The 25,722-nt window shown below is 54.7% G+C and overlaps 5 protein-coding genes across 5 annotated transcripts; 2 read left to right on the top strand and 3 right to left on the bottom strand.

Annotated features, from left to right (window-relative positions):
• Window positions 1-762: 762 nt before the first annotated feature.
• On the top strand, window positions 763-5,205 carry B0T26DRAFT_680209 (uncharacterized protein; the record flags this gene model as incomplete). The annotated part of the gene is made up of 1 exon (XM_060440465.1): window positions 763-5,205. The coding sequence occupies one exon, from the start codon at window positions 763-765 to the stop codon at window positions 5,203-5,205; it is 4,443 nt and encodes a 1,480-aa protein (XP_060291632.1).
• Window positions 5,206-5,915: 710 nt separating this feature from the next.
• On the bottom strand, window positions 5,916-7,334 carry B0T26DRAFT_656548 (uncharacterized protein; the record flags this gene model as incomplete). Its single annotated transcript, XM_060438715.1, has 3 exons — window positions 5,916-6,922; window positions 7,000-7,082; window positions 7,159-7,334. The coding sequence occupies 3 exons, from the start codon at window positions 7,332-7,334 to the stop codon at window positions 5,916-5,918; spliced, it is 1,266 nt and encodes a 421-aa protein (XP_060291631.1).
• A 405-nt stretch (window positions 7,335-7,739) lies between these two features.
• B0T26DRAFT_727012 (WD40-repeat-containing domain protein) lies at window positions 7,740-10,159 on the top strand. Its single transcript, XM_060442837.1, has 12 exons — window positions 7,740-7,924; window positions 8,011-8,123; window positions 8,177-8,203; window positions 8,259-8,334; window positions 8,395-8,495; window positions 8,554-8,918; window positions 8,976-9,065; window positions 9,119-9,128; window positions 9,187-9,304; window positions 9,362-9,435; window positions 9,491-9,548; window positions 9,604-10,159. Exons 1-12 carry the CDS (start codon window positions 7,919-7,921, stop codon window positions 9,901-9,903), a joined length of 1,338 nt encoding a protein of 445 aa, XP_060291630.1. The 5' UTR covers window positions 7,740-7,918; the 3' UTR covers window positions 9,904-10,159.
• Window positions 10,160-10,283: 124 nt separating this feature from the next.
• On the bottom strand, window positions 10,284-12,109 carry B0T26DRAFT_459930 (uncharacterized protein). The gene is made up of 3 exons (XM_060435145.1): window positions 11,876-12,109; window positions 11,424-11,817; window positions 10,284-11,357 (listed from the first exon to the last, which is right to left on the bottom strand). Exons 1-3 carry the CDS (start codon window positions 11,981-11,983, stop codon window positions 10,402-10,404), a joined length of 1,458 nt encoding a protein of 485 aa, XP_060291629.1. The 5' UTR covers window positions 11,984-12,109; the 3' UTR covers window positions 10,284-10,401.
• A 4,502-nt stretch (window positions 12,110-16,611) lies between these two features.
• B0T26DRAFT_743767 (Glucanosyltransferase-domain-containing protein) lies at window positions 16,612-18,109 on the bottom strand (the record flags this gene model as incomplete). Its single annotated transcript, XM_060444308.1, has 4 exons — window positions 16,612-17,580; window positions 17,647-17,834; window positions 17,900-17,923; window positions 17,986-18,109. 4 exons carry the CDS (start codon window positions 18,107-18,109, stop codon window positions 16,612-16,614), a joined length of 1,305 nt encoding a protein of 434 aa, XP_060291628.1.
• Window positions 18,110-25,722: the final 7,613 nt, after the last annotated feature.

Below are 25,722 nucleotides of genomic sequence, written 5' to 3'. Positions count from 1 at the left end.
CTGAAATTGAAGCATTCAAAGGAACAGGCCTTGCCAATATTGTATGTCTCCATGTTTGGGTGATAACGAGCAATCTGTGACGTGAACATGAGGTGTGATTACAAGTCGGGCGTCTTGTAAAGTTGTAGTGGGTGTGCGGTGGGTGTTTTTCTTCCGAGGGAGGTAGGATAGGATGGCAGAAGTACGGATACTGCATGGCGTCTAGCTCCATCTGCCATGCCAAGTTAGAGTCTACTTGGTAATAAGGTATCCGTGGGCTTTTACTGTTTTACATGGCAAACCAGGACAGGAGCTGTACGGACTACGGAATAAGCTACCAGCAGTGAATGACTGATTCGGGCACCAGACTCGGCGTCCCTAGCGGCTGATTGGCCCAAAGCTGCCGAAGCCCGCCAAGCTAGGGCCCAGGCGAGCCTTTCCCAATCGGGAGCAGAGTAAACAGTGTGGCTCGTGTGCATTTCTGAGACGTGAAAATAGCAACGGGACAGTCAGTCGTCTCGACAAATGGCCCCCCATCCCATCCCCACCGACTTTTGCAGCATCCTTGGAATCCGTATCGATAGCGACCACGCGATAGGCGACACGACGCGCCACGACCTACGTCTCTCTGTTAGATGCGTGTTGCGTGTTAGACATTTATTTTGTATTTTGGTTGATTGATTGATTGATTGATTGATTGATTGATTCGTTTCGTTTCGACTGCACAGCACTGCTCAGGACTGTAACTGCACTGCACTGCGACTGCACACCGCGAGTTGGACCATGGCGGCCGACTGGAGCATGGCGTCGCTCGCCGGCCTCATGTCGTCGCCCGACCCTCTCAACGAGTCGATCCTGACACCGCCGTCGCGGCGGGTGACACGCAGCCAGGCCTCGCAGCGCCTCTTCTCCCTCGGCCCCTCGCCAAAGAAGCAGACGTTCGAGCTCGACGTCGGCAACGACCTGGCCCCCCAGAAAATCCTCGTCACCGTCGAGGCCGAAGATGCCAACGCCTCCCAGACCAGCCGCCGTCTGTTTGGGACCCCAACCCCCAAGCGATCTGTCCGGCGATCCAAGCCCTCGGCTAGCACCACTACCACCACGGTGCCTCTGCGCGGCTTGACCGACGACGAGGCCCACGCCACAAGTGACGCGCCCACTTCCAGGCGTAGGGGGAGGCCACCAAAGCCACGTCTGTCGGGCACCCCAACTACAACTCGCCGCAAGCGCCCGCCAACTCCCGCGCCCAAGATTGCTAGCAAGACGGGTGGGCCGAGGGCCTCTCTAGAGCATGTTGCGACGTCGGATATTGGCGCCGAAGACGAGCTGGCCACTCCGCGCGCCAAATCCCGGCCAGGGCGGACGCCGAAGCGGAAGGCGACTTCGCCGGCAAAAGACGACGGCGCACCAGCCTCGCAGCCGAGGAAAAGAGGTCGCCCGAGGAAAGACGCAGCGACGGCATCTGAGGACCTTGTGCCGCTGTCGGAGCAGGAGAGCAATGCCGACGGTGGGGTGGAGGATAATGCATCCGTGGCACCTTCGGATGACAACTTCTCGGTTGCCCGAGGCGAGCCGCTCGAAGAGCCCCACAACAGCGAAGCCTACAACACGGAGGACGACATCTGGCTCGCCACCCTATCGGACCAGCCAAGTCCCGTCGGCCGCCGATCGCACAAAAGGGACGATGAAATGCTACCCGCTCTGGATCAGCCGGAACCAGAGCCAGAGCCAGAGCCAGAACTGGAGACAGAACCGGAGCAGGCCCAGGCACCTTCAGATGCTCCCCCGTCCGAGATGGACTTCTCGCAGCACGATGCTTACTCCTACGGCGGCGGCATGGATCCACACAGCGAGGCTGAATCCTTGGCTAGCGACGGCCTCGATCTGCAGGACCGGGAGGACACGGTGGTAGCCGAGGAGTTCACCATGATCTCCATTGGCTCCCTGCCGTCCATGCAGCCAAACTCGAGCATGATGGCCCCCGAGCACCAGGATATTGGCGATGCCACAAGCTTGATCATCAACAGGACTCTGGAGGCTTTGAGGCAGAGCTATAACCGACCAGTAGACGACATTCCCGAACCGCAGCCATCCTCTGCCGATGCCGAAGCCGAACCCCGCGAGAACGCCGATGTCCAGCCGGACGAGGAACCGGCGCAACAGGAGCTGCAACCACAATCACAGCCACAGTCACCGCAGGCGTTCACACGAAGTCCCCGTCGGCCAAAAGCCCAGCCCCTCAGCAGACAATTGGCTCTCAAATCACTGCACCAGGGAGATTCAATAGGCTCGCCACATCGTCTTGCAGTTCCCGAGACCACAGAGGCACACGAAACGAGCATATACGACGATTCCTTCTCGGAAATCCCCGAACAGGTCCTTATCGCAGCAACACCGCGGCGACTACGGGTGCCCGAAGCCGAGGCCGGAGAACAAGATGCCTACATGGACATTCAGCCGTCTGTCAAACGGCCTTCAACAGTGAATCACTCCAATCCCCAATTTGAGTCGAATAGGCTGTTGACACCCGAGGAGACACCCTCCCCGCTTCAGTCCGACAACAAGGACGACCCAAAACAAACAGTGCCCACTGAGCCGGCCCCTGACCAAGAAACCGACGTCCGCTCGTCTCCCCCCATCAGCAGCGACGTCCCACAGCAACACCACAATGTGTCCGTCATGCGTCACTCCAGAACCAACTCGACCGAAACCCCAGCCGAGCAGCAATCATCCTTCTCGTCCCCCGCCGTGGCAGCTCATAACGCCCAAGTACCAAACTTGGCACCCCCAGAGGTCCAGCCGCGGCCAACCCTGTCCCCAATTGTGCGGGCAGGCCGAGCCTTGCAACTTGTCACGTCTGATCCCCCGTCACCTCCAGCAAGAGACAGCGTCTTGGGGAGTCCCTTTCGGAGATCGGTCACAAAATCTAGCCAGTCGCCGGTACTGCCACCTACTCAAGTAGTTGAATCTCCTTCGCCGGCCCGGGTTGATGCTCCTGCCGCCCAGGTTGCCCAACCTCGTTCGCCAACCCAGGTTGACGCTCCGGCCGAGCAACCGGAAAAGTCGTGGCTTGCGCCTTTAAGCCAGCTTAAGAACCTGGTTGTCCAAGGTGCCCAAGCCTTTTCGCCGCGGAATTTCCCGACCGCGGGCATGGAAGACCCGTTTGCTCCCAACCCGTCCGAGTCGTCTAGACCGGGTTCCGTGCGCATATCGATATTCAATCTCGGAAGCAAATCAAGAGCCGGTGGCCAGGGTGTGGGCGTGGGTGATAGCGGAAGCGTTGTCAGCCCTGCTAGAGCCACTTCCCCAGAGGTCAACGACAGCGATGCCATGAGCTGGGAGGCAGAGGGCAGTCCCAGCAGGGCTGGCGGCCAGGAGAGGTCTCCGTCTGCCAGCTCGAGTGTTAATGCTGCTCAAGGATCCTCGGTTGGTGATGAGGATGAGATGGATGGACCAGGAGATAGCGAAGCAGAGAGACCAGAAGACATGAGCCAGGACGAATCATCTGGCCCGCAGTTGGACCTGGAAGACGATGAAGTGGCAGAAGACGACGACGATGATATTTGGGCTATCGAAGCACAGCGTACAGCCCTGGCTTCAACCGAGAACGCGTCGTCTAGGCGGGAAGAGTCTTTCATCCCCCCTCGGAGGAGCAAGCTGCCAAGCCCTTGGAGGAAGAATAGCAAACGGTTGATGTACAGCGACGAGCTGCACCAACTGGCCATGGAGAACTCGCGGTCAAACGAGGCCGACGAGTTTAGCATGATCTCTCAGGGGCTCCGAGAAGAACAGAGAAATCCTCGAAACCCGGCCCTACCCACAAAGGTGGATCTCTCGGCATTCTTTTCATCGCCGGCCGCACTTCCAGAGATTCCAGCACCCGGCTTTGGATTGTTCAAGGCTCTAGACGCCCGGAGAACGGAAAACCCCCTAGATCGGCCGTCGGCCTCGCAAGGGTTTCAGGCTGCCTCGGCGACACAGACAGCTGGAAACAACTTGGCCACTGAACAGCCCGAAGAACCACAACCCCGAGCTCAAAAGTTGCCCCGGTCTGTCCCCCAAAAGGAACTTCACATTGAGGACCGACCTCGCCGCCCCGACTTGTTCTCACCTGTCCGACAGCCAGCCGGCAGAGCAGCACCGGCCGCGCAAGTCTCGCCCTCCAGCTCTCCCGAGAACGCCATGTACGGCCACGTCCCACAGAAGATGAACTTTACGCCTCTGCGCCGGTCCAAGAACGACTTGTTCAAGCCTATGGCGGCGGCAGCGCCAGGCAACTCTTTGTTTGGCGACAGCCGCGTCTCCAACTTCTTCTTAAACCCGGCACCCCCTCCCGAGGACGAGCAAGGGCAGCCCTCCAGTACGAGCCCAGAGCTAGACTTGATGCGCCCGCATGCCAGGCCCCGGCCGGACCGAGCCATGTCGCCCACCAAGACCTGCATGCGCTCCCCCCTGAAGCCCAAGACCCCCGGCCGCGTCGTCGAGTTCACCAGCAGCACGCTCTCTCCGCTGGCACAGGCCCAGGTGCGTGCCGAGCGGCGGGCCAGCGCGTCCCCCGAGAAGGAGGCCAGCCCCTCCCCGCCAAGAGGCGGCCTGGCTGTCACTAGGGATGACAAGGAGAACCAGCATGACGAGGAAAGCGCGGAAGAAGAGGCCGAGCAGCAGCGGCGGCGGCAGCGGCAGCGGCAGCAGCAGCAACCGACAGGCTCCCGCGCGGTGCCAGAGGCATTCTCGTTCTCGGCATCGCCGTCCGCTTCTAACCCCGAGGCGCGACGACCAACAACCACCAGCAGACGCAACAAGAGCGGCAGCACCGGCACCGTAGCGGCAGCCCGCGCGGCGCTTTCCAAGACGGAGTGGTCGCGCGACCACTGGCTCCGCCTCGACGAGCTGCTGCAGGCGCGCCGCCACCTCGGCGCCCTGCACTTCCAGCTGCAGCACCCGCCTGCCGCATCCGCCGCCGCCCGCGCCCGCCAGCGCGCCGCCACCGCCCGCCGCCTGCTCGGTAAGCGCGTCACCGCCCAGGGCGAGTCTGTGGCCCTCGAGCAGTGGCACCTCGACGTCGTCGCCGCTTTCGCCACCGAGGTGGGTACCAACGGCGGGAACGGGAGCGGATGGGACGAGACGGCCCTCGCCAAGCGCCTGTTCGCGCTCCTCGTCGGCGAGCAGCGCAGGCGCGACGGCAAGGTGCCGCTTAGGAGAGACCACCGCCCCGTCGATGTGTGAACCTTTGGTTTTCAATTCAGTTTGTATCCTGATTGTAATGGTTGGGATAGGCTTTTCTCTTTTTTTCTCTTCTGGCTTTTTTTAATTTAAAAAAAAGTCTGTCAGTGGGAACTTTATTCTTAAAATCTATCCAGGCAGGCAGGCAGGCAGGAAGGAAGGAGGCGTGTTGGTGTATCGGGACTGGGACTGGGATTGGGTTAAGGCGTTATCTGTGAAAGGGATTACTTGTTCAAGTTACCTGCGTATGTAAGGTGCGTATTAGGACAGGAGTTTGTTGTCATCGGTTTTGCGTAATGACATTATTTATCCATGTTTCTCTTTTTTGGTTACGACAGAGACAGGGCGGGGCGTTTGGGAGAGAACTAAAACATCTCTTTCTTGTATTCTGAGTCTTCTCCCCCCTCCGCCTCTCCGCGTCTACTGCTTTACGTGAAGAGGTATCAAGCACCATGAACAAACACCTTCAGCATCTGCATGGTGCCTGCCGTCAATGACCTGGCAGAGTGAGAAAGTCACTCTCACTTTCATTGAGGAATGCATGGATATCCGTCGCTCTACTTGTTTGCGTGTGTATGTGTATGCGTCAGTTGCGTACCTAATCTTACAGTACAAACCACCACCGCTGCCCCTCCTTTTGGGAGACAATGGAAGCAAAAACCAGACCGCGCCTGAACGCTCCCCGAAACTAATTCCAACATTCGGGCCGGCAACTATTCAAGCATCGAGGCCTGGTTCGTGTAGAGCACGTCGACGACGTTGCTCAGCTTCTCGATGGTGGCCAGGGCCGAGTCGTAGGCCTCGTCGCGGTGCGTCTCGTCAAAGATGATGAGGCAGCCGGCTCCCTGGTCCAGCACGCCGATGATGACCTTGTCGAGGATCATTTGCGACAGCTTGCGCTCGACCTGCTGCGTGTCGAGGCCGACCATCTTGGCGATGTGGTCGATCTCGACTCGGCTGAAGGGCTCGATGACCTTGATCAGGTTCTGCTCCAGCATGGCGTCGTACAGGCGGTGCAGGTGGTTGCGGATGAAGGCGTCGCCGCCCAGCTCGTACTTGTAGGCGGCCAGGGCGCGCTCGTACTCCTCGAGCGAGCGGTTCGAGTGCGCGCGCGCGATGGCCTTCATGGCCTCGAGCGACTGGCCGGCGTACTTCATGGCCTGCTTGGACGCCATCAGCTTGTTGACGTCGTCGACCAGGTTGAGCATGATCTTGCACAGCAACATGTACTGCAGCGCCGCCTGCGCCCGCTGCGGCTCGTCCTGCGTGTGGTAGCCGTCGAGCGCCTCGATGAAGTAGCTGAAGGCCGTGTTGAAGTCCTTGTCCTCGGCGTGCAGCATGCCCGACTGCATGTCGAGGTTGGCCTGCAGCAGGGGCGGCGTGTAGACCGAGGCGGCGCTGGTGCGCGCGCTCGTCAGGGCCGCCCGCGCCTTGGAGATGTTGCCGAGCGCGTGGTAGACGCGCGACTCGAGCAGCTGCACCTCGACTAGCACTAGCTTGTCGTCGAGCCGCTTCAGCTCGCGCAGTAGCCCGTTGATGAGCGTTAGCGCCTCGTAGTACGACTGCTTCGCCATGTACAGCGTCACGAGCCGCGTCTCGAGGTTCTGCCGCAGAAACCCGCGGCGCTCCGACGTCGCCCACTCTATACATGACTTGGTCACCGAGATCTGGATCTCGGTTGTGTTTGGTATGTCGTGGAAGAGGTCGAGCAGTTGGCGGACTGGACGCACCGGGCCGGGCGCGGGTCAGCAGCTGTCGGCGACGGGTCAAGTGAGAGAGGGGTGAGGAGCAACTAACCCAGCTTAGCCGTCTTTGCCTTTGCGAACGACGAGAGGACTGTCCGGCTCTTTGTCACCAAGCCAACGAGCTCCTGTGAGTTCCTGCAGCCGAGCGATGTAGGTTAGCGAGTGTCCTCCACATTCGACTCCGGGTTGGTGCTGGGTGGACGTTGCCTACTTCTCATCGCGATAGAGCTCCCCCAAGCCAATCAAGGCGCTCTCGTAATCTCGGATGGCGGCGTCGGAGGTGACTGATGGCGGCTTGGAAAGGATCTCTTTGTAGACGGCCTCCTGTTTCCGCGCATCCTTGGGCGCCGCCGCCACAGCCACCCTCTCCGAGTCGCCCTGCGCCATTACTGCAGTTATTATGATTGTGTCGGGGCCGTGCCGGGCTTGTCGTCGTGCGTGCGTTATCGGATGGGGCCAATCGAGCTAGGTAGCCGGAGTATGCGACGTGCTTGCAGTGTGCTGTGCTGTGTTAAGGTGTTGTGTCGGGCCGGGAAGTGTTCGCAAAGTTATTGTTGTTAGCCAGTTAGCGGCGGGTGTTGGGGACGAGGACATTGTGGTCGCAGGCAGGACAGCTCCAAAAGTCCAGCCTCACTTGCCGGATGCAGCTAGGCTAGGTTGCCTTACCACGACGTAATGAACTCTGGTTGGCGCATTCCTGTGGCGTCAGTGTGGAGTGTGGCTGGTGACTGGAAGGCGGTACCGGTTTCTGCCATCCAACCCCGCCAAAATTTCTCGAGGGTTTGGCGGCCTTCGATCTGATATGGCAATGGCGATCGACTGATGCCGATTGATGCTCTTCGATTTAGCTCCTGCCCTGCCCAGCGCAAAGCCGCTCACCAAACTCGCAGCCTAAACGAACCACGCATCTATCTACTTACTACCTTGCAATTCCGAGAATAGTCTGTCTAGGGTCGAGACAGCTGGGCATCATGAAGGTACCGCTCCCTCATCCAGCAGTTGTCATGAGCTCTGTCTCCCCAGCGAATTGTTGCGCCTCAGCTAATATCCTGTGCCTCCATAGATCAAAGCGCTCAGTCGGAGCATTACCGCTCAGCAGGCGCCGGGATCCGATGTCCAGCGTGCGCCCCGAAACCTTGCCCCCGAAATCCACCCCTTCGAGAGAGCCCGTGAATAGTACGTCGACGTCGTGGCCTTCTTGCGCCTCGAGTGCTGACGCTGCGAAATAGCCAAAGAGCGTTGAACTCGGTCAAGCTGTAAGCCGGCTTTGTCGCCAAACTCGTGTTTCGCCATTGGCTAACAGTCCTAAAGAGAGCGCATGTTTGCGAAGCCTTTCCTCACACAGCTGGGAAATGGCCACGTCCAGGGCGTGTTCAGCATGTGCAAGGTCTGTTCTTACATATTTCCTACACACTCTCTAAGAACATCATCTAACAGTTTTCTACAGAATAGCAGTTCTTTGAGCTCTATGGCGTCGGGCGCTGCCGACGGTATTGTCAAGGTCTGGAGCCTCACCTCACGAGAGGAGTCCTGGCACACCTCTGCACAGTCAGTATATATACACTCCTGCTTTAGGGGCAATGGCTGACTCAGGCCAATCGGGCAGCGAAAACATTGTCAAGGGGTTAACTTTCACCAATGACAATAAACTCCTGTCTTGCGGTACCGACGGCATCAAGTTGTGGGATCCGTACAACTCACCCAGCAGCTCCGCTCCGCTTGCTTCGTGGCAAGAAGGCGGCCCGTATACGTCTCTCTCCTTCCACCGGTCTGCCAATGTTTTTGCTGCTTCCTCAGGCGCCGGGTGCATCAGCGTGTGGGACCTAGAGCACAGCACCGCCCCTCAGAAGATACAGTGGCCAAACCACACCGATACGATTACCGATGTCTGTTTCAACAAGGTCGAGACCTCGATTATCGGGTCTGTCGCCAGCGACCGCTCCATAATTCTCTTCGATCTGCGGACAAACAGTATGCTTGGCCCCTGCTCAGCCCTTTGATGGTCAGGTCTCTCCTAACTCTTGGCAGTGCCCGTCTTGAAAACCGTGCTCAAGTTCGCGTCCAACCGCATCGTCTTCAACCCCATGGAAGCGATGAACATGGCTGTGGCCTCAGAAGGTAAGATACCACAAGAAGTAGATGAAATGCACAATGCTGACTTTAAATTTTAGATCATAACATGTAACCAAACCTTCTCAAGCGATGGTGATAACGGACTGCTTGCTAACTAGGGCTCTAGCTATCTATTCGACGCAAGGAATTTCAGCAAAGCCCAGAACATCCAAAAAGGTCACGTTGCTGCCGTAATGGACGTTGAGTTCTCTCCCACTGGCGAGGAGCTTGTTAGCGGCTCTTACGTAAGCAAACCTGCCCCTTTCCCACTGCCAAACTCTCCTCTAACCAACTTACCATAGGACCGCACCATCCGGATATGGCGCCGTGACCAGGGTCAATCTCGTGATATCTACCACACAAAGAGAATGCAGAGGTTTGTTTCTCGTTGTCTCAGACTAAAATATGACGTCACTAACCAATACTGTCAGGGTCTTCCGAACCATGTGGACTATGGACTCCAAATACCTCCTTAGCGGGAGCGACGACGTATGATAACCCTCTCGCTATTCTCCCCTAGATCGCATGCTAACTCTGAACGAAGGGCAACATCCGCTTATGGCGTGCCAATGCCTCGGAGAGGAGTGGGGTCAAGTCGACAAGGCAGCGAGAAGCCCTCGAGTACAACGAGGCCCTGACCGAGAGATACGGCCACATGCCCGAGATCCGCCGCATCCGCCGCCACAGGCACGTCCCCAAGGTGATCAAGAAGGCCGGCGAGATCAAGCGCGAGGAGCTAGGCGCCATCAAGCGGAGAGACGAGAACGAGAGGAAGCACTCGGCCAAGAAGTTCGAGAAGCGCAAGGGCGAGAGAGAAAAGGTCATCCTCGCCAAGGAGCAGTAGGCGGCAGCCTGCGGGCCGTAGACTGCGGCGCTTGGTCCTGGTCTATAGATGTTTTGCATTGGGCGGCGTTTGGGGTGAATAAGACAAAAGAGCTGGCCGTCGTGTCTGGATGCTTAACCGTTTGGTCTGGCATGTGGAATTTGATACCATCATTGACGGGCGTTACCAGTGCGCAAATCTCAAAAGGGGCTACTGTGATTTCTAGGCAGCGATCTAGCCATACAAGAGAAAATGATATACTATTTGCACAAATCAGATTCTGAAATTTTGATATATTGTCCGTGGCTTATTCATTCAAATCGTAAAAGATCGTGGATGCCCCAGCTAGCTGGCAGAAACGAAAAATCAACCCCTTAAGTGGGAGTGAAGTCAAGAAGTTATATAAGAAAGGAGCGGTGATGGGTATATATCATATCATATCCAAAAAAAAAAACATCGAATCAAACCCCCTATCTGTGATTTCAATGATGACCAACCGGCCGCCAGTCAGCCAGCTAGTCAGAGAAACATATTCCCAGCGGGCGCAAACAGCGACGCGGCCGTCAGCGCCGACGCCGCCAGCCCGCCGTACAGCACCGCGAAGAAGACGGCACGGTCCTGCAGCAGCTGCAGCGCGCCGTTCTGCACGCGCACCGTCTCCCCAAAGATCCTCCCCAGCACCAGCGGCCGCCGCGCCCACCCCGCCGCCGCCCACCCCGCGTCGCGCGCGTACTGGTTCCGTGGCCCGAATGTCTGCAGGCTCGTCTTGCGCAGCGGGTCCGTGTTGCTGTTGCTGCTGGTACTGCTGGCGATGCTGGTTTGCGTGCCCCTGCGCGAGTGGTGCTGCCGGCAGTGCGAGTGGTAGCTGCTACGGATGCGGTCGGCCTTTGTCATGGCGGCGGCGGCGGCGTTTTCGTCATCGTCGTTGCTCTTTCTGATGCTGCTGTTGTTCGGGGTTGTGAAGCGGTTTTCGTCTTGCTGCTGCTCAAAGGCATAGTCGGTTTGGTCGCCGCCGCCGCCGTCGACCAGCTCCCACGGCCGCAGCTGGCGTTTGTTGTTGAAGTGGAGCACCGGGCACAGGTTGTGGACGGAGGCGATGAGGCTGGCCAAGCCGGGCCACCAGAGCACGATGCACACGACGCGCAGGAAGTTGTTGCGCCGCGAGAGAATCAGGACCAGGTCGAGGCCCAGGCCTAGCAGCACGAGAACGATGCCAATGACGCGGATGAAGACGACGCGGGCCCGGTTGGCGTTTGACTTGGACCAGCGGATGAAGTTGGGGTGAGACGTCCCCCTGAGGTTGGCCTCGGCGGCCGTGAATGCGGGCAGCAGCGAGGACGGGTGTGTCGTGTGCTGAGCGGCTCGCAGGCACGCTTCGCGGTCGTGGGGCGCGAGGTTCAGCTGGCGAGGCGCGGATTCCGCTATGTACTGCCTCACGACGCGGCTGACTTCGTCCCTGAAGGGCTGGATCGTAACTTTTAGTGGCGATTAGCTTCCATGTCCGCCGTCAAGTGGCATGTTCTAGTGGCTGATTTGCTTACATGGCTGCCAGTCTCCCTTTGTGGACTCGGTCGGGCTGAGCACAGCGGACGGAGGCGTTCGTGGGCGGGAAGAGCTCAAAGACGACGAGGAAGTGCTTTTGCGGCTTCCTTCGTCTCTAGGCGGGCTAGACGTCTCGTTTTCTAAATTCATCTCCATGATGGAGATGATCTTGCTCATCTTCAGACTCCTAGCCCTCTTGTGGCTGTATGTGATGAAGCGAGACCTTGGCTCGGCTGTCCTGGCTGGATCCCAGACCGGAGCAAGGGCTTTCTGCCTGGGCAGCAAGCTACTCCATCTGTGGATGTAGTCACAGTACCACAGAAAGAACTGGAGAGGCTCGGCGTTGTGTTCGACGTAGTACAAGTAGTCCATGAAGTTACTCAGCGAGCAGGGCTAGTGAATGATATCAGCACGAACTCCTTTCACCCGCAAAAGGCATGGTTGAACTAACAGGAGCCGTTCGGTTCTTGATGACCTCCGCGAACGTGAGTTCATCTGGGATGTCCTTATTGGAGGCCGTGGCTTGCGCCAGCTGGTGTACTGATTCGAAGTCGGACATTTCCGCTTGCTTCACTGGGGCGGTGAACAGTATGTGTAGAGGTCCGTAGCCACATGCGGCGGTGTTCGTTAAAAACGAGAAGGACACGCATCTGGCCCCCCAAGAGCAGAGCACCTCAGCCGGGCAAACATGCAGGTAAATATGCCGGGCTCTGTGATCGGGATCTTCATCGATCGCGGCGTTGGAGACGCCCTACGCTGCAAACGAAACCAGGAAAGCTCGGTCAGGTGAGGCAACAAGCGGGTACCTGTCATGACATGCAAAACGGGAGGGCCACGATGGGGTATAGGTAAGTCCTATGCCGCCCCTCAAACACAAATATCCTGTTCGAGACCGAGAAGACGAGCGAAAGAGCCGGGACACCAATCACGGCCGCATCCTGGTTCCGGGCCAACTCGGCGCCTTGACACTCGGAGTGTACCAAAAGCAGAAGGTAACCCAAATATCACGATCTAGGCTACATGGTAAGGGGGGGCCAGGGGTCATGGGTTGACAAAGTGTGGCTGGCAAGGTGAGCAAGCTGCCCTGCTCTTCTCGTCTGTAAGTCATGGACGGCTCCCGCCCCATGGCCTGCGTGTAATCATGCAGGGATGGGGGCGAAGAAGATCATAGCAGTGCATGGACTGCAAGCCGGGATGGAGTGCGACTGTGAACTGGAATTAGCGTTGGCTTCCCGGCTGGTGATCATCAACTCGGTTGGGGGCTTGCTTCAAACAGAGACTGGCATGCCAGCGAGGACTCGTCAGCGAAGGGCAACCGTCATTGTTGCAGGTCGAGACCGGAAGCTAGCACTGCCCTTAGCATCACCACGGATATATCTTTTCAAATCCGGGGCAAGACCCAAATCCTGGCCGTCTATGGTTCCGCAACACGGACGGCTAGTCTGCTATGGCCAAGCCGCAAGCCTCTTGGCTAGGTCTCCCTATGGGATACGAAGATGTGTGGTGTTTCAGATGTCCGTGCAGCAGCTTGGGGGTAGCTAGCTCGGGGGCAGGGCGGGCAGGGCAGGAGACTAGCACCAACAACTTGGTTGACCCAGGAAGTCCACGTCGGCCAACACCGCAGAGAGCTCTTTTCATGCCTGAGACATGGAACAGAGAAGGTGTCAGAGCTCCCTGAACACGTGGGCGGAACCAATCTTTCCAGCACTGTTATGAAAGATGGGGTGCCACCGACAGCGTCGGCCAGGCTCGGTGGCCTCTGGATGAACATGACAGCTATGCTCAGCAGAAACGCAGTGATGCGACCCTAAATATATCACAGGACATCACAGCAGATGTGCAAGCGGAAGGCGGCGTCGTCGATTGCGGGCCGTCTGAGGCTCAACGGTAATTAGGGAACTTTGGACGAGCTCGCGTCGCCCTAGCCTAGCTGTATTTGGCTCGGAACGTGCTCTGTCTCGAATTCAACTGCCGAGCCCGTTGGATTCCGGGATGCAGCTTTCTCCCCAGCTTCCGATTGCTTAATCAGTCAGACCAACGTTGTCTACTTAGGTACTCGGAGAGTTCCCAGATAACGCGCACAGCCACGCGCGCCAGCAAGAGGCGGGACATTTAGAGTGCAGTGTCGACAAATCGTTCGGTTTCTGGTTACTTATCTGGAGGGTTGGGCTCAACGGCGCGGGGTATCATCTGCGCACGGAGCCGTAGATCATGACAGTTTGTCGCCAATCTGCGCTGGACACGGCGGGCAGGACAGAAGATTGTGAAACCCCCTTTCATATGGCAACTCGGAGCTTGGGTAGCACCAGCCGCTGAAGGGAGGTGGGCACCGCCGCTGCTGTGGTCGGTGTGGTCCCGTCACCACTTACCGGGCAGGCCATCATGCCACCAGGCCCAGAAGGGGGCGTGCCTAAACGGGGCGCCACCTTCCTGTAGCTCCGCTGCTCCCGCATCCCCCCTTGCTCAGATCGGGAAGGGAAGGCGCGATGCTGGGCTATTGCTCCGAGACCCGTTTCAGATCGCCTGATATTTATTACCAAGAATCATAAAATGATAAGCGGGAGGGGTGCGGGGGCCAGCCCAGCCCAGCAAACTCTTGGAGCTTCAGTCACAAACCTTAATCTACACTGTCGTGCTTGCCCTCAAACTGCCAGCCGTCTCCGAGTCTGACGTCCTTCAAGTTCGTCTGCCAAACCTAAGCTCCCAGCCTGCATCAAAATCCCCCTTCCTTCCCGAGACGATGTTAGACGAAGATGGGTAAGGAATCTCACCTAGCTCAGCTTAGGACTTAGATCGCCGAAACCAAGGTGCCTTGAGTAATATCTGACGTTCATGTCACACGTAAGCGAACAAAGCATCACGAGAAAGCAGCGTCGACGAGGTGCATGAGCTACCTCTCCAACTTTGCTCCGCGTCTAGGCCCTAGTAAGTTTCGTATACCCACCTAGACTTCAAAATGCGGGGATGGCCTCATCCATTTCAAGCTATTCGAGTGCTATAGCTCTCTCTATAGCACATCGCGTCATCATAGCATCAACTACGGTAGTTAGGTACCCAACCCAGCCGCAGTGCGTTCGGCGACCAAGCAGGCATGCTCAACGGTAGGCCCTAGCCGTTCGCAGGTGTCTATTGTTCCAAGGCTGTCTCCCTCCTGCTTCCCCCAAGCAGTGACCGCTCGTCCAACCAAGGAACATCCCATCGTGGATCAAGGCAGCTCATCCAGCGCAGTGACTGCGGCGGTGATAGCTCCGCCCTTGCGATCCTCTCAGAAAACAAAACGACTGCCTCCAGCATGACGCCGCCCATCGATGGCCACAAAACGGCATGGTCCATCTCTTAAACACGCAGATCATGATGTCCTGCTCCTCTCAAGCTTACCTCACAGCATGACGAAACACTTGCTCTCTCCACTTGCTAACCTTCCTCGCTTGGAGAGGGGGCCAGAAACGAAATGATGATGTGGCAGCCCACCGGACCTAAAGCAAGACAGCGCAGGAACGGGCTGCGTGTTGTGAGGCTGCTGCTGGAAAGAGGCCTGACTGGCTGGTCCAGAAGTTCCGAGAAAACGATCATGCGGCAAGCTTCATAGTCCTATGTTATGTTCTCCCTGCAACTATCGAGCTAGCAGTGAATCAATCCACCGAGGCAGTTCTTATAGAAACACCAAGTGCTGTGTAGGTGATCTGTTGCCGGTTTCTTCTGTATCCGGGGGCTGAGGGAATCATCCCTCCCTCGACCAAGCCTCCAGTCAGCAGGATGGTTGTAAAGGTCCTGGTTTTATCTCGTTTGGGTCGCACGAATCGGGAATTCTCTCGAGCTTCGTGCGAAGCTGAGTCCATGCCCATGTATCTTTAAACACCCATACTCAAGCTTTGTCTGAGACAAGTGCGAGAACACAAGGAGAATAAATCACACCCCCATCCATCTCTGCCAGTCCTACCGAAAAGGATCTACGGAAAATGATGTATCAAACTGGGAGGATACCTCGGGACAAAGAGGGAATGTATATATAATCAGGTCCGTGGACAAGTTCCCGCAAGCCTCGATTTGATCATGAAGCTACGTAGGTACCTAGGTAAACATAAGCATTACATTTTTATAACTCTTTCTCCCAGCCAGGAAAAGGGGGGAAGCAACTAGAAACATGGCTTTCTACTCCCCAAATAAAGAAAGACCAAAGAAACAACCTACACATTCCCACAGTTGTTTACTCGCTTGTCGTGGGGGCTGACTGCCTACCTACCTACATACATACATAGATGCCTCAAAGCGGCTCCGAGAGCTCTCAAAGTCGTACAACTACCTAATACTGAACCCTCGGGACAACGAGCCCCTTTCCGTTCAGAAACCCGCCACATGGACGTCAGCGACATCTCTTGCCGAGAGTCTCTCCCTGATAGACAGACAGACCGGAGCAACACACCAACCACAATCAACATCAAGAAACAGAAGCAGAAAAAGAGACAGGAAATACGTTTAGGAATATTTTATTCAGCTCTATTATCTAGCGCGGGTTACTCTTCTAGATGTATGTACTGTGCTGTGCCGTTTCCAGCCCGCTTCCTAGCCGGCGAGCCTAGCAAACAACACAAAAGGTGTGTGTTTACAATATATATACGTATGTGTGTACAGTTTGGCGTCTGCCCCCCTAGAGGTGAAGCAGACAGACCCATTAAGGATTAGTATCCCCCCCCCTAACACATGCACACATGAATGGATGGCTGCCGTGTGGCAAAGCCCAGCCTGCCCGGCGGTTCAAGTCGCAACTACCCTCCTCTTCTCTTGATTGGTTTTGTTTCCTTGACGGGGAGAGTTGTTCTCAACATCGCCGCCACCTTCGGCCGGGTGTACTGTTGTTGTGCTTCTTCAACCCAACTCCCGCCCCGGTATAACCCAGCTCTCGGTATCCGTCCATGAATATCAACATGAGGAACATGCCGTTTATCAATGCTAGCTACCCCAAATAGAATGGAAGGGGAGTTGGAGGCCCCAACTCCAGAGGTTGAGGGGGAAGAAAAAAGGGTGAGGAAGAAAAGAAGAGAAGAGAAGAGAAAAAAGATGCACCATATAATGTCAAACCCCGTACGCCATAGTCTGCCCAGTCTCATATGCTTGATGGATTTACCTATTCCCAGCCCTCATTAAAAAAAGAAGAGAAAAGAAAAAGAAAACCATCCCGTCCGGCGCTCAGAGCCAAAAGGTGAAGAAGAGCATGACGCCAGCCAGCCCGGCGCTCATGCCGGCAATCTCCTTGTTCGCAGGCGCCGGGTTCTTTGTCGTCGAAGTCGTAGCCGCGGATCCGAGGGCGGCGGTGGTGGTGGTGGTCGGGATCGCGATTGGCACCGTAGACAAAGCGCCGGTAAACACCTGCCCGATGCTCGGCAGGGCGACGTTGCCATTGACTAGCCAGCCGTCCTGGGTGGAGGCGGGGCAGGCGCGGGTCGAGACCAAACTTGGACTGTAGTCGGACTGGGCGACGCCCGACGGGGTGATCTTGGCCCACTGCGACTTGAGGTTGTTGAAATCGGGTGAGACGGGGGTCGGGGTGCCGGCCCGCGAGAAGCCGCCCCTGATGTTGCTGCCCGTCGCGGTCGGGGCCACGGGGGGCCCGTAAGAGATGAGGCCGTAGTGGTTGGCCTCCTCAATCCACTCGTAAATGATGGCGCCGCTCCAGTCCGAGGACATTTCCTTGCCGAAGATGGCCTGCTGGTCGTCGAAGAGGCGGGGGCCCGGCACGTTGCAGCCCGTCTCGGAGAAGAAGATGGGCACGGGAAAGTTGACGGCCTGCTTCTGGAGGTTCGCATAGCCCGAGACGTCGTAGGTCGTGACATCACACCACTCGTAAGAGTTGAGCGCAAAGAAATCGACGTTCTGGGAGTCGTCTCCGCCGCAGGTCAGGTAGTCCTGGAGCATGGGCCGCAGCTCGGCGATGTCAGCAGCCGAGTAGCCAATGGGCACCTTGCGGTAGCCCTTGGACTCGCGGTGCTTCTTCACGTCGCGGACAGAGGCCTTGATGTAGGGCGCAGCCAAGGACTGGTTCGCAATGGCAATGATCTCGTTGCCGACGAAGAAGCCCAGCACGTTGTCGTATTTTATGAAGGCATCCATAACAGCTGCGTACGCATCGACCTGGGTCTGGTTCCAGGATGGTGCATTCTGCGAGAAGTGTTAGCCAGTCTGCGGCCCGACTCCAGCTGTTAGTCGCCATCATGAACAACTTACGGGCAGGATATATGTGTCGAACGTATCCAAGTCAATAAGAGTGTAGATTCCAGCGTCGGCGAACGCGTTCATGCACTTGGTGTGGTCCTTGGTAGCATCGACGTGGTAGACGCGGATAGTGTTGGTGCCCAGCGTCTTCATGAGCGCAGCATCCCGGCTGCACTGCTCGCCGTCCACAAGGGGGTCCTCTGTTTGTCCTACGTTAGACACGGCAAGAGCAAGGAGGGGTTTCTGGAGCGAAGAAAGATCTCACCCTCTACCAATTGGTAAGCGACTCCTACAGGGGGCAGTTAGCTGCGGCACTCCTCAGAACAACAAACATAATGCATCCAAACGTACCTTTCACAAAGAACTGTTTGCCACTTTCCAGAAAGAACTTGTTGCCAACAGCCGAGATAGTCTCAACGGCATTTGTGGCCGCCACGCCCAGTATGGCGGCGGCTGCGATGCCTGAAAACTTCATGATCTCGGTTTCGTATGTGGGGGAGGTGTCAGGCGCAAAGATATAAATCTAAGATGCTCGAGTGACGATGAACGAGGGCGTCTAAAAGACAGACAGGCAAACACACACACACACGCAAAAAAAAAAAAATTTAAAATTTTTTTTTTTAAAAAAAAAAAAAAAAAGATGCAGTTCCGGTTCCTGGGATATGCTGCAGAATGCGGCCCGTGTCGCTAGAAGAAGACGTTGCACGTTGGTCCAAGGCGGAGCTGGAGCTGACCGACCCGGCTGGAAAACTGCCAACGGCGAAGGAAGGATGAAAGAGTTGTTTCGATGCGCCGCAGAAGAAGCCCTCTCTTGCTCTTAGGACGAAAACGAAACTGCCCCCCCTCTACATCTGCCCTCTTTCTTTCCCTGGGCTTCTCTTTTCTCAAAACCCCGGCGGTGGGTCGAACGAAAGGCGGGAAGGTACAGACGGACAGGTCACGGTGGCCGCGGGTGACGGTGACGTCGGTTTGAGCGAGTGGTCGTCGAGTTCTCCCAACTTGAAACTCGGGGCGAGGTAGCTCCCAAGAGGCGATGGATCGATAAAGCTGAGATGCACGTGTTGTCAAAAGAACGAGAGATGCCAACAACACTACCTAACCGTTTATTGAACCGCCCAGTACTTGTTCAAAAGCGAGAGTATGAGGTGACAACCTGGAGAAACACAGAGGGCCATGGATGTGGAGAGAGATTCGTTGCCGGGAGCGCGTGTCTTTTGAGTAATAAAGCAACAAGCCAACAAAACACAGCACAGCACCCGCAGACCCGCCACGCTGGTTTTTTTTTCCTTTCCTCAATTCCCAATCTCCAATGGTTACTACGGGATAGGCTGCGCGCGATCTCCGTTGGAGTGGAGAGATAGATAAACTTGGATGCGGGAAGCCTGCAACCCCTGTCGAGTCCATGCACGCTCTGCAGCCAAGCCTGATTTTTCTTGGACCATGTTGCAGCGAACCAGCATGGCAAATCAGGGCAAACCGCCACTACCAGCGCTAGAAAAGGAGTCGAGTCTCCGAAATCTATCACACACAATCAGGAGCTGCCCAGCCCAACGTCGACACGCGGGTCTCGAGATAGGCCGGCCAATTGATTGGCGGAGGCTGGCGGCCGCGATGGGGGTGGTCTTTAAAACAACACACGTCTTTCAGCTTTCTGCGCCGGATCGGGTTTTGTTGGCTGGAAAGCTGAAAAGAGATTCCGGGATCGGCCTTGGAGCGTGGCCTGCCCAGTTCACTTCACTTCACTTCACGTTTGCTGTCGTCTTGTTGGAATTTGAAAGGGTGTTCGTTGTTCGCTCGCATGAAATAGTCCGTTTACTGGGCAATACCATCCTACCAACTCCCACCTTCCCGAAAGATTGACTGCCTGGCCCCAATTAAAGACATCCATGTTGAGAGGCTGGAAGAGAGAGGAGACAAATGTTTCACAGGGCTCATAGCACACCGGGCTAGGACGACCAGTGGGTGTTTGCCGTGAATCTGTAGCCCGGAAGCCTGTGGGTTGGTTTGAAACAGTCGCCGGGTCTTCGAGATTGTCGAGAAGCGTTTCTCGAGCCGTTGCGCAAACGTGATTGGGGGGCCACACATGGATGCAGATCCGCCAATTAACAGCCCATCAGGAGTGCGGGTGAAAACATAGTGGGGCTGTCTTTGATAGGCAATGACGTTGTCACACCATGGGCCTGTGCCACCCCATGCAACATTTCGACGGCCCGCCCACATCTGCACGTTACATCTCTGTCACTGCCAACTTCCAAGCGGTCCGCTCAAGTCTCAAGCATCTGATCCTGGCAGTTCTCCGTCCAAACCAAGTTAGCACCGGGTCGACTGAGAATCTGCAATGACTTCACTTGGCAGGTACCATGTACTGTCGCTATTTTGTCATTGCCAATGGTACTCTGGAGGCCTGGGCATGGATCGCAAATAATTTTGTCCGACTTGTTCCTGATGGTGAAAACGATCCAGATTACTGATGCCAGCTCATAAGCTACGTACATAAATTATTAAACCAAGGACGAACTTCCGTCCCGCACCTCCCATCTGCCCCAACCTTTCGTCCTAGAAAATCACAATCCGGGGAATATGTGGCACGCCATCCACATACTCCTAAAACCGAGAATGCGGTGTTCCGGTCGCCGAATTTGGCTGGCGCGTGCTGCCATTTTCTGCGGGTTCAACGCCGAGCGCATAAGCAAGTCTCTTGCATATATACTTGTATCACAGCAACCTTTCTAGCGCATCTAACCGATACATGGCCTCATAGCTGGCACAAAAGACACTGCGACGTAGTATAGGAAACTGGGGTCTGTAAAACAGTGCTTGAGAGCTGCTGGCTCGCCCCCGAGTAAGATGCCCTCTAATGCAAAATGGGTAGCTAGGTTATGTCCATAGTAGGATTCCTTCTCTGTTTCAGGAATCGGAAATGGAATTCAGAGGAAGTCCAATCGAGAGACCCTCTTCCTCAATCTCAGGCAGGCAAATTCCCCCATGCATGCCCCCACTCCCCATCAATGATTATTATTAGCCTGCACGATGCCCCCAAAACAGCGTGCGTAGACAAGTTATCCGAGTTCGACCTCAGCTATAAATGGGGTCAAATTGACGCTGAGGGCTCATTTGCCATCATCCCAGTTGGTCACCACCACCAACCCATTTCTTCGCCCCTTCCCCCCATATCGACCTAACCTTCTTTTTCTCCCCTGCCTCTCAAGTCCAGTCTAGTATTAGGCCCATCTTAACGTCAACTTAGATCCCCGTCTCTTCCCATGGAGCTACGTGGTGGTGACGGGGAATTTTGCTCTCTTCCCTTATGCTTTTCCCCTCTTCTATGAGCTTTGACTACAAGTCGCAGATACTCCGAAATCTTTTGATTAAGGGGAGTCCGGGTATCGGAGTCATCGTAATTAATAGCCGAATCTCCTGGGAGGGTTCCGCCGCGATAATGGGAAAAGATGAGCTTGAGGTCTTCGATGATCTTGTTGACTGTGCTCTTCATTCCCTCTCTTCTTTCCGTGGATGTAACTTGATTTTGAAAAGCCTAAGCCGAATAATCTGTTATATGAGCGTTCAGATACGTCTCGATAGTTCTCAATCCCTCTCGTATTCGACCAATAATTTGTCGAGTCGTTGCATCGACCTCCTAGATACCCTCGACCAGGTTCCCTGTAGATATTTGGTCCCGCTTGATTTCGGTTACAAATGCGAGGAGGCTCTTATGCCCATAGTTGTAGAAGTTAGCCGTGGTTGGGATTTCTCCCGCCCTCTTATTCGCTTCGGTGGTTTTCTCTTCTACCCAGCGTTCATCTAATATTCTCTGCGATGGGCTCTCTTTAAAGAGTCTTGCCCTCTCGAGGCCGAGCTCAGTAATACATACGAGCCTTGACCCCCAACCTTGAAATGCATTGAGTTAAAGAGACCTCCACGCGCCCCCTCTCAGAGAATCATATTTTGAGCTACGCTCAACAGTTCGCCAGGGTTTTCGCCGATATATGGCTCAAGGTCAAGGGTAATTGCACTTGGTGACTCAAGCCTCTTGTTAGGTCCATCTTTCACAAAGAGTGCTTCTTCAGCTGTACGCTTGAGTCCCGCCGAGGTCATCTCTTCCAGCGGCGTACCTAGTACCGATGGCTTTAGCGACGGAACTACCACGTCTACGTTAGATCCCGAGTCTCTCAAGATTGACAACTGTTCTTGTGCGAAGTCAAGCTCATGTTGGAATTTTTCGACTTCAGATTCCCTCTGGGTGGCCATCTTAATAGCCTGTTTGAGCTCAATTTGGGTAGCTTCCTACATCGACTCAGCGTATTTTTGGGCTTCTAGGGCCCCAGTACTACCGAATTTCGTTGACTCCTCTCGGAGCTTGAGAATTTGTCTTTCGAGTTGATCCTTCTCCTCTGCATATTGCCCGAGTTGTATTTTCGTTGGCGCCGATATTGCGTTATTATGTAGTTCTTCTGTACGGGCTTGAGAGGTTTTAGATCTGCTCGAGTACGAATTAGCTGGACTTTAGTATCTCTGAGTTCGTATTTTAATCCAGCTAATTTCTCTGCCATTTGCCAGCGAGCTGCAGTCTCGTCACTGAGCACGTTATCGGCGCCACTGAGCAACGGGTCCTTCGGGCGGAGACCTTCGAGATCTTTTTGAATATCCGATATTTCCTCTAGGTACTTGATTTTCTCAGCTTCCAAGCCGTCGACTCAAGTATTGAGAGCGTCGATTTATTTTTGAAACCTCTTTCCGGCGGAGTGCTTATTTTTTTCTGTCATTAGGAGCTGTTAAACGAGGACGTCCTTCTTCTCCTTGTTCAATAGGTCTTCCCTCTTGGATAGTCTCCCCTTGGGAGCTACCTGAGCTTGGGGCTCAGACTCTCCGGGCTTGAAGCTGTCGTGTGAAGTCCCAGGATTATGAAGCGAAGCGGGAAGTTGAGGACTAGGACGCGAAATGTCAGGTAGTGGATTAGACTGGGCCGCAAAAAAGTCCCTATTGATTGAAACCTCCGGCCATTTTAGGAGTACTGTACTTGGAACCTCAGTAAGATTCACAGGTTTCCCGAATTGGATGATAGTGTCGTTACCACCTTCAAATTAACTGTTGATGAGGTCCTTATACCAACCCGGGGGCAATTTTTGGAGGCGTTCCAGGATTTGCGAGTCTAAGATTTTGTGACATCCAGTCGCGCATAGGAGGCCTTCCTTCCGCGGGGGGTGCATGCTCCAGCCTGGGTTTTCGGTCAAGTCCCTGGCCCCTATTTTGACCCCAATATGACAAGCGAAACCCGGCCGAGATATCAGACTGTCCATCAATTCCTGAGATATCCGGAGCCTATTCGGTTGAGTCTAGGCCCTGGATTTGACTAAAATTCGAGGTGGTGTTTGCCAATTGCCGGTAATGGCCACTTGTTTCCTCCCCGAGCTCTTCTACCCAGTGCCAAGGAGCCATGTACCATCCGAATGGGTAGCGAGTACCCCGGGGAGAAATGTCAGGAAGCCCAGTAGTCCAAATTGGACCCAAACCTAGGTGATTCTGGATTTCACTGAGAGTGAAGCCCTTTTAGAGACAAGGGCCTCCTAAACTCGACCTCTCAATCATCGCTGGCGTTAGGAATCCGAAGGGTTCTCGGTGAGTGGGAAAACTCGGCGAAAGATTGCTCCCAGTCAAATTCTTTGATCTCGTAATACGTACTAGATATTTGAATCAGACATATCGTCCTCTTAGAGCTGCTTAATGAGGCCGAGAGGGTGACAAAAGGCCCCAAGGCGATGGACCTCGCGGAATGTTAAGAATGATGGGAAGTAGGCGATGTAGACCCCGAGAGACACGGCTGAGGGTTTTTCACCCATAACCTTGGACCTGTGCGGCTCTGCGCGAGATTTCGGATCTTGCTTAATCCAGAAAAACACGAGAATAGCATAGATGACTTGGATTCGAGTGATGTATGTAGTCGGGTGGGCTTTCTAGAACGATCTCGCAAAATCCCAAAGAACGGAATCGGACTCAATTTGGGCGAGTCCAAACGCTGGTAGGGTAAAAAAAGAGTAATTGCTGGGGCTAGTATTCCTGAGGAAAACTTGGATCGGCACATATCGTGATTGGCGTGGGGTGTTGCTTTCGTAGCCTTGAAAGACAAATAAGTTGTCGAGAGGGTTCTTCGGGAAATATTCCCGTAGTGCAAAGGCCTTGCAAGACGTCTGCGTCGTTGAAGTTGCTGTCCGAATAAGTGGCTTCCAAGACCTTAAGCCATGTCTTTTGAAGGAACAGGTGCGAGAATGGGATAAAATGGTTGGTGAAAGAATCGCCCGCACTCGGCGACACCGATTTTTCATGACTTGTTTCGTAAAATAGGGTATGTTCTTGAGCTTCTTCGTCTGGTTATGCTTTCGACATAGCACTGGGGCGCCTCTATAGTCGACCCCAAACGTAACGCCGGCGGCACCTTGCGAAATCTTCCAACCGCTGGCGTAAAGGTTAGACCCGCGGCAGACGAACAACTTGATTACCACGCCCACGTAGCCGTAATGCTTTGGAAGAATGGGCAGCAAGCGCTGGCTGGGACGTCAAGGTATGTGAAACCTCCTTCGAGGAGGTTCTTGTTTCGTGTCTGGATTCCTTCAGGCACAGGAAGGAAAGGTAGTGGCCTTCCAGGGCCAGGCCCGGTGGGTGAGCCGTTGGGATCGGTCATGTTGCCCGTCCCGTGAATGATAAAGAGAAATTAGGTTGCCTAATTGGCAAACGTGGATATTACCATACCCCACCCCCCAACGGATCACCCTAGCAGTGGATCACCCTTTTACACCAAAACACTCCCTTTTTGAACAACAACGACGTAGTCAGTTGTGAAGCTATTCGCAATTAGACAATTGGGATGGTTTTGTAATTGCATATAGTTTAATTGTAGTATGGATTTTTTTGCCAAAAGGCCCTACTTCTTTTCGCCACATCGTCGCAAATTAACTCAAAATTAGCTTCTTTACATTCTTTCCCCCCTACCTTTGAGTGTGAAAAATACACCCTCAGTGAGTAGGTGCCAATGATAAAGGGGTAATTTCCGGAGACAAACTTACCCAGGATTCGCGAGCTTCTTTCCAAACCGGAATACATGCGCTCAAGTAGAGAGCGATAGGTCCGGCGTTGTCAACCTATCGACGTAGACGCCATGGATAGCGAGGTCCCTCACACTTTCTATCCTCTAGCCTTTCGATTCTTTGTGCAACGTTTTCGATCCTTTCCCCCATCTTCTGTATTTGCTCACGATGTTGTGCAACGTTCTCGATCCTTTCCCCCATCTTCTGTAATTGCTCACGATGTTGTGCAACGTTCTCGATCCTTTCCTCCATCTTCTGTATTTGCTCACGATGTTGTGCAAGGTTGTCGAGTATTGATATCAACTTGGTATCCGTATCACTAGGGGGCTGCGGATCGATATACCGCGTAGTATGAAGATGACATTAGCTTATCGAGCGCGCGTTAAGGCGATATAAATACGCTAGCGATCGTAAGTAAAGCCGGGGCAGAAGGTTTATACAAAATCGACGATGATAAAATCAGCCGAGAAACCTTACGAACTATCTATAGTACGCAGGATAATTCGCTGACGTTCGCTTCAGCTGAGCTCACCTTCTCGTATTCGGCGATCTAGTTCCGTTAGTACTGGAAGACCTGGGCGGTGTAAAACGAGATGATTAGGATATCTTTTGCTTTGTCGTTAAGACCTCGAAGATTATCGTCTCGAACTACCTCAATTATAATATCGTAGGCCTAAGTAATATATTTTATATTAAATAATAATATTCCTAACTTCTTCATTATAGCGCCCTAACGCTCGACCAAAATACGCTGGGTATTATCGCTAAGCTTAGAGCACTTAGTAACTAGGAAGCTATACCAGGCGAGGTTTTAGTCGGCCAAGTAACCTTACCATTGGCTGCGGGCTATATATAGTCGTAATAAATAATCTTAGAAGGCAGAGCGACCAAACCTCCTCCGCCTGAACGTAACGCAATAATACGAAAGCTTTCTGTTTTCTTCCCCTCTCCCACCCGACGTTTCTTTCTCCGAAAAATCTTGGGTTATCACGAGGGATACCTTGAATTC

This window comes from Lasiosphaeria miniovina, assembly GCF_030549165.1.
Source record: "Lasiosphaeria miniovina strain SMH2392-1A chromosome Unknown B0T26scaffold_7, whole genome shotgun sequence".
Classification (NCBI taxonomy): domain Eukaryota; kingdom Fungi; phylum Ascomycota; class Sordariomycetes; order Sordariales; family Lasiosphaeriaceae; genus Lasiosphaeria; species Lasiosphaeria miniovina.
This window is presented reverse-complemented; position numbering and strand designations above follow the sequence as displayed.